This window comes from Arachis hypogaea, chromosome 19 (assembly GCF_003086295.3).
Source record: "Arachis hypogaea cultivar Tifrunner chromosome 19, arahy.Tifrunner.gnm2.J5K5, whole genome shotgun sequence".
Classification (NCBI taxonomy): domain Eukaryota; kingdom Viridiplantae; phylum Streptophyta; class Magnoliopsida; order Fabales; family Fabaceae; genus Arachis; species Arachis hypogaea.
This window is the reverse complement of record NC_092054.1, coordinates 6,928,882-6,937,350: the sequence shown is the minus strand read 5'-3', so window position 1 is coordinate 6,937,350 and position 8,469 is coordinate 6,928,882. Positions and strand designations below refer to the sequence as shown.

Genomic DNA, 8,469 nt, shown 5'->3' with positions numbered 1-8,469 from the left:
TTACAAATATGAAGAAACTATATAAAGATAATTTAACTTTTTTATAAATATAAAATGAAAAAAGTTTAAGAGCTAGTAATTTTAAGTTATATTGGTCAATACTTTTAGTTAATAATTCAACATTTTTAGTTTAGCAATCTAGCACTATACTTCTAACCAATTTTTTTAAATATTATTAGTTAATTGTTGAAAAAAAATTGTACTAATTTTATAATATTGCTCATATAAAATTTATTAAATTGGTAGATAATTTGTTTAGTAGATAATTTTGAATTGAGCCAATGAGTAATAACTCAAATGGCATAGTCTCCCCATACTCAATTAAGAGGTTGCGGGTTCGAGTCTCCTATCTTTGGTAATAAAAAAGATAATTTTAAATTGAATTTTTAAAAACAGTGGAGATATATATAAAGAAAAAATCTACAGAATAATATTATTTCAATCAATTAATTTAAAAATAACAAACTACTAAAAATAATTAAATATCAATAAAAATTCAAACTAAAAATAATAGAAGCATCCAAGACTTAAGTAAAAATTAAAAAACATTTGAAAGTGAAACAAAATAAAATCAAGTTTGAATTTATAGTTTATGATTTATAGTTTAAAATATAAATTTAATTTTGGTGTACTGTCAGTGTAAAACCATTTTAATCACATAATGGCTATATTAACAAAAATAATTACCTTTTATATTAATAGTCATCTAAGAGAACGGTTATGATTACACGATAGTTAGTACATAAAAATTAAACTCTTAAAATATATTAATTTGGGATTATGATTTCAAGTATAGCATTAACAAATCATAAAAGTTATAAATGGATAATTGAAATGTGAGCAATAACACTATACAACCAGAAGGTGGACCAAATGAGCCAATTTATATCACCTCAATCCATAAATATTTTAACGCTCATTTTAATCTCTTAATTATTAATTACTTCAAAATTATCACGGACTTATATTAAGTTGGCCGCAGTAATCAGTATCATTTATGTCATGCTTTTATTTTGTGTTTTCATGTAATACTAATTTATGTCAAACCATTTTCGGGAAGAATGACAAAGGATTTGAGAGATTCAGATTCTGATAGAGTCATAGCAAAATAAATAGAATACTTAGTGAGGCAATAGTTTACACAGTATACAGAGTTAGAAGAAACTAATAAATAGCTTAGCAAATAATAATTAGTTTATTTTAATTTTTGTGTATATTAAATATTAATCTAGTATATTTTTAATTTAATCTAGTATATTTTAATAATAATATGACATTTCAAACACACTTTTACATTTGCTTCTACGGAATTAGTTTTTAACTTTATATTTTTTTCGCAAAAAGAGAAAATTCTAAACATGAACATTCACATCTATTGTTACCTTATAAAGAGAGAAAATGTTGTAGAACATTTGATATATACGTGTAAGCACCTGCTTAAGTACATACATACTAATTATCCTAATACAGCAGCAACGCCAATGTTCTAAACCAAATAAGGAATATCTATCAGTTGATACTAGAAAGATTACAATTCTAAGATAAAACCAATATTTTCATCAACATAACATGTTGGCAATGCATCTAACATGGTCTTAAAGTCAGCGTTCTCATCAACCTTGAACGAACAAATAACCTTGACAATCTTCAAGGCATGCCACCAACATTTTGTATTACTTGAACTGCAGTGGCACTTCCCTTCCTTTCTTCCCATCAGTGTCTCATACAAAAACTGTTGTTTTTTGCAAAATAACAAATGGAGTTAGAAAGAACACATTATACAGTCACTGCTGGGATGGAAGTACTGTTGTGGTTGTAAATGCAAGACTCGAGAAGATTGGAGGATAATGACATACCTCAATGAATGCTTTACTATGAACATAATAGCGAAAACTCAATGAAATAGAATTCGGGCAGCAACTTGAAAGCAAGTAATTCATAAAAGGGAAATAGGAAGGTTCATTTTTCGGAGAAAACTCTAATTCCAAGCGTTTTATAGTTGGAGGAATAGATGAAACTTGCAATGCACCCTGCTCTGGTTTAATCTACATAATTCAGACAAACAAACAAATAAATAAAATAGGCAAATATGCAAACAGAATGAACCAATGTAATAGCAAGTGTATACTTACTAGAACCGGCCAACAGATAAAGAGGGAGACTGATGCCCAAATCTTTTGGGGTTTAATGTTTTCGACAAATTTCCTCAAGCTACAAAGGTCCCGAAAATCCACAACCGTAAAAAAACTATTGACTTCCAATTGATTAGAACTTTTCTGAAAAGATATACCAGGTTGGTTGTTTCCCACACCCTCATACGCAAATGATCATAAATTTCGAGCATCAATGTTAAGCTCCTCCAAGTTAGAGCAGTATGATAACTTCAAGACCTTGAGTTGAGCACTTGAAATATTAATCCTCTTAGACATAGAGCAATTGCCTAGTTTCAAACTCTCAAGAAAAGGAAATTTAGAAAATAGTTCAAGAAACCATTTGTCTCCAAGATCAATGCTCTTCAAATCCCATAAGCACAACCATCTCAAATTTGTGCAACTATCTAAATTCAGCTTGAAAGATGCATCTTGATGAAGATTATAACGTAAGCTCTCAAGATTTGGAGCATCAATATATACTTCCCGCATTCCTTGAACATAAGCTTTCTTGAGCTTATGTAAACCATGCAAGAATAGTGATTCCACAAGACTGAACGCAAACACTTGAGGAATTCCGCTAATTGGAGGGTTATATACAGCACAATCGACCACCGTTAAATCTTCAATTAGAGGACAATGAGAAATGAGACGCTCTATAATCCCTTCATGTGCAAAAAGTAGATTGCATAGTTTTATTATTCTCACTGAGTAAAGCTTGATGGAATGGGTGAGGAATGCTTGCTCAACTCTGATTCCGCCTATCAACACCAACTTAGTAAGTGATTTGGATTCAATGACACTGAGTGGAAGCTCATAAAGCCTGTCCGGACTGTATCTCCCTACATAGTAACCAGGGAGGCGGAGCTGTAAATGTAATACTTCGCCACCACTTTCAATAGCCATCTTCATCCATAGATCAACATGGTGGGCCATGCACTTATGGTCTACATAGTCCATGATGAGCTTGAATTCTTTGATTGCTAAGCCTAGGTCACGGAGCCTCAGTAATCTTCTCCCAACATAGTCAATAACTTTGTCTATTTTGCTATGATAATTGTCTACCGTTACATCTTGACTCTTAAAATGTTGATCGCTGCAAATAGACAATATCGGAAACGTAGACCATGATTCTCTCCAAGCCTTTGATAAAACACTAGTCCTGGCAGAATCTCTGTCCGGAAGCCTTGCGAGAATGTCATGAAGTATAGCTTCTGGCAAACCAGATATTTGGTCCATTTTTTCCCAGCTTCAGTACTGATAGCGAGTATAATATCATAGATGGATAGGTTACAAATCATAAAAGTGCGAAGAAAGAAAGAAAAAAAAAAAAAAAGAAAATACATGTTTATTATCAAAATGATTCATCGGGGAAGCGAGGGATTTATGATTATGAATGACTTTCAACTAAGTACAATGATGAGATTTTTCATTGTAAAATTCATCAATGCTCATCAAATTTTCATCATGACCCAAAATGCCCCATCTGAAACTCATAAAATACTATAATAATAATAATAATAATAATATAAAGATCAATGTGGGAACCTATCTAGATCTCCATCACAAATTTTTTTTCTATTTATTGTTATTATGTGAAGTGAAATAATGTTTTGACAAAAGAAAGAACAAGGGGCTAATTTTTTTCTCTATGGAACTAAGATGATTGATGGACTCAACCATTGTAATTTTTAGTGTTTTTTAAAATCGTAAAACATACAGAAATCGGATCCTACTCCAAATTAAACGATACCACATTTGAAATTAACATCCCAATTTCTAGAAAAATACCATTGTTAAACTAATATAAAAAAATCAAAGTGCACCTGTCAGACTCTATCCCTTTTATTACTAAAAAGGAATTCCGTTTTACACTCACTTTATATAGTGAAAGGAGAGGTTTTATTTGGTGATCTGATGAGAAAATATCTTTATTCGGGTTATTTTTTTAAAAAGATTTTATAAAAAAAATAATTTTATGTTTGAATATTTCGTGCAAAAGATTTTTTGTATTTATTAATTATATTTAAATATAATAAGATAAAAGTATTTATTTATTTATTTATTATGTGAAAAATATTTTTAAAATTTTTTTTTAAAAAAAAATGTAAATTATAATTTTTTTTAAAAAATAATTTTTATTTTTAAATATTTTTACTTTTACTAATAGAATTTATTAAATACGCTAAAAAATAAAAAACACAAAAAGGGATTACATTTTTTGTTTATGAAAGCTGTAGCTTATAAATATAAAATTAATTTTGTTATTAATATATAAAAAACTAATCATCAAATTAGTCCATCCTAAAAAAGATAAATTATTAAAATAGTATTTAAAAATTTGCACTGCTAATAAAACAAATTCTAAAAATACTAACAACAAATAAATTTATGAAAGATTTAAAAATACAACAAAAAAAAATAGATATTAAATATATATTCAAAGAAATGAGTTTAAGTGTTTAACCGAACCTTATGTAAAATTTTCAGAAAATAAATGGGAACTCAACTTTACAGGGACGAGCATTTTCATATTAAACTAAAAATAAATAAATATAAAGCTCATAAAGTTTTCAGCATCACCCAAAATGTTGTGGCATGTAGACGGTAGTTTAAGTGTTTAACCGAACCCTATGTAAAATTTTCAGAAAATAAACTTCAAGGACTTAAAGGGTAAAAAAAGGATCTACAAACAGAATGAAACAAAGCTATGCTTAAAATTGTTAAGATTACAGATTTGAGGAAAGAGCATTTACCGAAGAAACTTTGCGGCTTCGTTCAGTCTTTCTCCAACTCTATTGTTGAGGACTCTTCGATACGCTAATGATCTAATCCCTCTTCTACAAATAATAATCATTCGAATTCCGCTAGAAAACCAATAGAGTATATGTATAATGTGTACAATGGACTATTTATTTGGTCAATGAATATTTAGGATAAAATACTACTAATTTCTCAAACATAATACACTCATACTATCCAAAATAACCATGTGGGTATCAAGGATAATAAATATCTAACTGAATCGAACATCTCTAAACCCCAAATTGTATACATTGTACAGATACTCTATTGGCCCCTTATACTTCCTCTAATAATTATCATAATCAGTTAACATAATAATATATTATGATTTTTAAATTTAAAGTAACTAAAATTTTAATGTTTCCATTTTATACCTTATAACTTTAAAGAAATTAGTCATATAATTTTATACGCAGCGTGGTAACGTATAACACAATCATAAAACAATCACCATAAAAGACTATGTATGTTTCAAATTAAAGAACATCTCTTAGATAAAAAGTACAAAACCACGAGAATTGGGACCCTCACCTTCTTGATTTAATTCGGGGTTTTGACGGTGAGAATGAGAGCAAGAGTTTGTGGATTGCTCACCACCGAACGTGTGGGAGAGGAACGACAAGTGTGTTCAAAACTCCAAATTTAATCTAATTTGAAAATTCATCAAATCAGTTTTACTTTTTGTTTAAACAAAAACTGAAATATTTGATCTGGATTTTTAGTTAGAGCAGTTTGTTATTTGTTGTTTAATTGAGTGAAATCTCTCCATCTTTATACTTTATTGCTTTCCTCTCTTTTCTTTTAACCCTAATATTCACAAATCAAAATAGTTCAAATTTCATATTTAAATTTGGAACGTGGCTCAATCCAAATATTTAAATCAAATATCGTTATATAATATTCTATTTTTATAATTAAATTAAATTGCTCATCTCTCAAACTTTAGGTGACTATTATATGGTTTTCCCTAGGTTTAATTTAATTAGGGGTAAAATAATTATTTTATGAATGGGATTAAATTGGTGATTTTAAATTTAAGGGTAATTTCAAACTTGCCAAAACTTAATACTTATATAAAAGAGAGGAAGAGAAACTCAGCATCAACATTAAAGTTTTTAATTCTAATTAGGAATGTTCAAAGGTTGATAATAGCAAGATTACAGCTCTAAGCTAAAAGTGATAGTTTTCTCCTCAAAAGATCTCGCTGACGCATCTAGCATGGCCTTAAAGTCAGCGTTCTCATCAGTCATGAATGAACAAGAGATGCTGACAATCTTCAAGGCATGCCACCAACACTTTCTATCACCTGAACTGCAATAGCACTCTCCCTTTTCACTGCCCATCAGCTTCTCATAGAAGAACTGTTGTTTTTTTGCAAAATATGCGGTGGAATTAGAAAGAACATATTCATGAAAAAGCATAAAGATATGTATATTTGACATGTTGAAGACACTGCTGGAATGGAAGTACAATTCTAATTTGTAAATGGTAGAATTAAACAGAGAATTTGAAGATAATGAATGACATACCTCGATGAATGAGAAACGACCATGATATATGAATGAAATTGTTTTTGGGAAGCAACTTGAAAGCAAGTAATTCATAAGTAGCTGGCTATAGAGAGCTTCACTGTCTGGAGGTGAATATTCTCTCAACACCAAATGTTTGATACTTGGAGGAGTAGTGGAGGAAACTAGCAATGCAGGCATGTATGGATCATCATCCTACACAATTCAGGGTACATAAAATAAAATAGCCACATATCAATATGCATGAAGAAAGAACCAAGAAAGTAGCAAGTGAATACTTACAGGAAATGAATGTCCAATAGAGAGGGAAAGCGATGCCAAAATCACTTGTGGCATATTCCGGGTAAATTCCCTCAAGCTATAAAAGTGCCGAAAATCCACATTGGTAGAAATATTGACTTCAAGTTGATTAGAACTTCTCATAAAAGATATAACAGGTTTGTCATCACCACTATAGTCAAATAATAACAAATTTGGAGCATCAACATTGACCTTCTTCAACTTAGAGCAAAACCTTAACTGCAAGATCTTGAGTTGAGGACTCGAAATATTAATCCTCTCGGACATAGAGCAATTAAATAGTTTCAAGTTCTCAATAAAAGGAAACTTAGAAAACAGTTCAAGAAACCACTTGTCTGCAATAGCAGTGCAGCCAGTGCTCTTCAAATCAATTAATTGCAAACACCTTAAATTTGTGCAACTATCAAAATTCAGCTTGAACGGTGCATTGAGATCCCAAGCTTGATAGCATAGCTCCTCAAGATTTGGAGAATCAATATGTACTTCTGGTATTCCTTCAACATCAACTTTCTTGAGCTTTTGTAAACTCTGCAGGGATAATGATTCCACCTTTTCAATCCTGTCCGCTGGAAGATGTTCTGTACTTAGATGGTTATATATGTTCTAGTACTTGGACGCCACTTTCACAGACCATCTGTATCCACTGATCAACATGGTGGGACACATGCGTAAGGTCGTCTAAATTTTGCAAATCAAGCTTAAATTTTTATATTGCTAAGCCTTGGTCACGTAGCCTCAGCAATCTTTTTGTAACATAGTTAATGAGAATGTCCAATTTCCTGAACCTTTGTCTATTTCCTGTGGGTACATCATCTTCAGAGAAAAAATCCTCGCTGCAAACAGATAGATTGGGAAATGAAAACCATGTGTCATTCCACGCCTTTGACAAAACACTAGTCTTGGCAGCATCTTTGTCTGGCAGCCTTACAAGAATGTCATGAAGTATAATTTTCGGCAGAGCAGAGAACCGGTCCATTTTTTTCTCAACTGCAGTATTGGGAGCAAGTATGATATCATAAATAGACACCACACAAAATATAATAGTAAATCATGCTTAAAGAGCAAACGAAAAACACATATTAACCAAATTGATTCATTTGGGAACAACGGGGGTCTAGGGTTACGAATGAGTTTTTGAACATGGCAATTCGAACATAATTTGAACAGCTATTTTTCAAACAGTGCTTGCCCACATGAACCAAACTAATGTGATACTACTTTCATTCATTCAACAACCTCACTAAGAGGGGAAAAAAAGATAAAGCAGCAAGGACATAAGACTTACAATCTCCGAAAAATGAGGGTTGTAGCCTTTTGAAAACACGTCTAGCCGTCTAGGGTTAGCGTATCAGCCTTGCAGTTTCAGTGTGTTAGAAGGAGAGTGAGAATGAGAAAGAAATTGAATCATACACCATTAATAGAGAGAGACAGGGACGCGTCATGCAGGCAGGGGATCTTGCCGTTTCGGTATTCCAAGCAAGTCTTCACTTAATAATAATAATGAGAGTAAATGACCATTAAATCTAAAAAAAAAGTTGGCTTTGGATTAATTAATTTTTAAACCAAAAAAAAATATCAATTAAGTCCTTTAAAATAGTAAACCGTAGATATATATATTTTTTTATAAGTGAATAATGTAAAATAAAATTGAATTATTCATATATTTTGATATTTAGAGTGGTATA

General features: G+C 30.9%; 2 protein-coding genes across 2 annotated transcripts; both read right to left on the bottom strand.

Moving 5' to 3' along the window:
* Window positions 1-2,327: 2,327 nt before the first annotated feature.
* Window positions 2,328-3,389, bottom strand: LOC112777229 (F-box/FBD/LRR-repeat protein At1g16930-like). The gene has a single exon (XM_029295684.1). The coding sequence runs from the start codon at window positions 3,387-3,389 to the stop codon at window positions 2,328-2,330; it is 1,062 nt and encodes a 353-aa protein (XP_029151517.1).
* Window positions 3,390-6,049: 2,660 nt separating this feature from the next.
* On the bottom strand, window positions 6,050-8,274 carry LOC112779336 (uncharacterized). The gene is made up of 4 exons (XM_025823578.3): window positions 8,070-8,274; window positions 6,767-7,771; window positions 6,485-6,679; window positions 6,050-6,316 (listed from the first exon to the last, which is right to left on the bottom strand). Exons 2-4 carry the CDS (start codon window positions 7,049-7,051, stop codon window positions 6,113-6,115), a joined length of 684 nt encoding a protein of 227 aa, XP_025679363.1. The 5' UTR covers window positions 7,052-7,771; window positions 8,070-8,274; the 3' UTR covers window positions 6,050-6,112.
* Between the last annotated feature and the right edge of the window lie 195 nt (window positions 8,275-8,469).

Bases quoted from the DNA above. Each gene is read 5' to 3' on its own strand.
- LOC112777229 (XM_029295684.1), bottom strand. From the start codon at position 3,389: ATGGACCAAATATCTGGTTTGCCAGAAGCTATACTTCATGACATTCTC.
- LOC112779336 (XM_025823578.3), bottom strand. From the start codon at position 7,051: ATGTCCGAGAGGATTAATATTTCGAGTCCTCAACTCAAGATCTTGCAG. The intron at 6,680-6,766 runs GTAAGTATTCAC...TGAATTGTGTAG, and splicing joins CTATTGGACATTCATTTCCT to GATGATGATCCATACATGCC. The intron at 6,317-6,484 runs GTATGTCATTCA...AAAAAACAACAG, and splicing joins GTCGTTTCTCATTCATCGAG to TTCTTCTATGAGAAGCTGAT.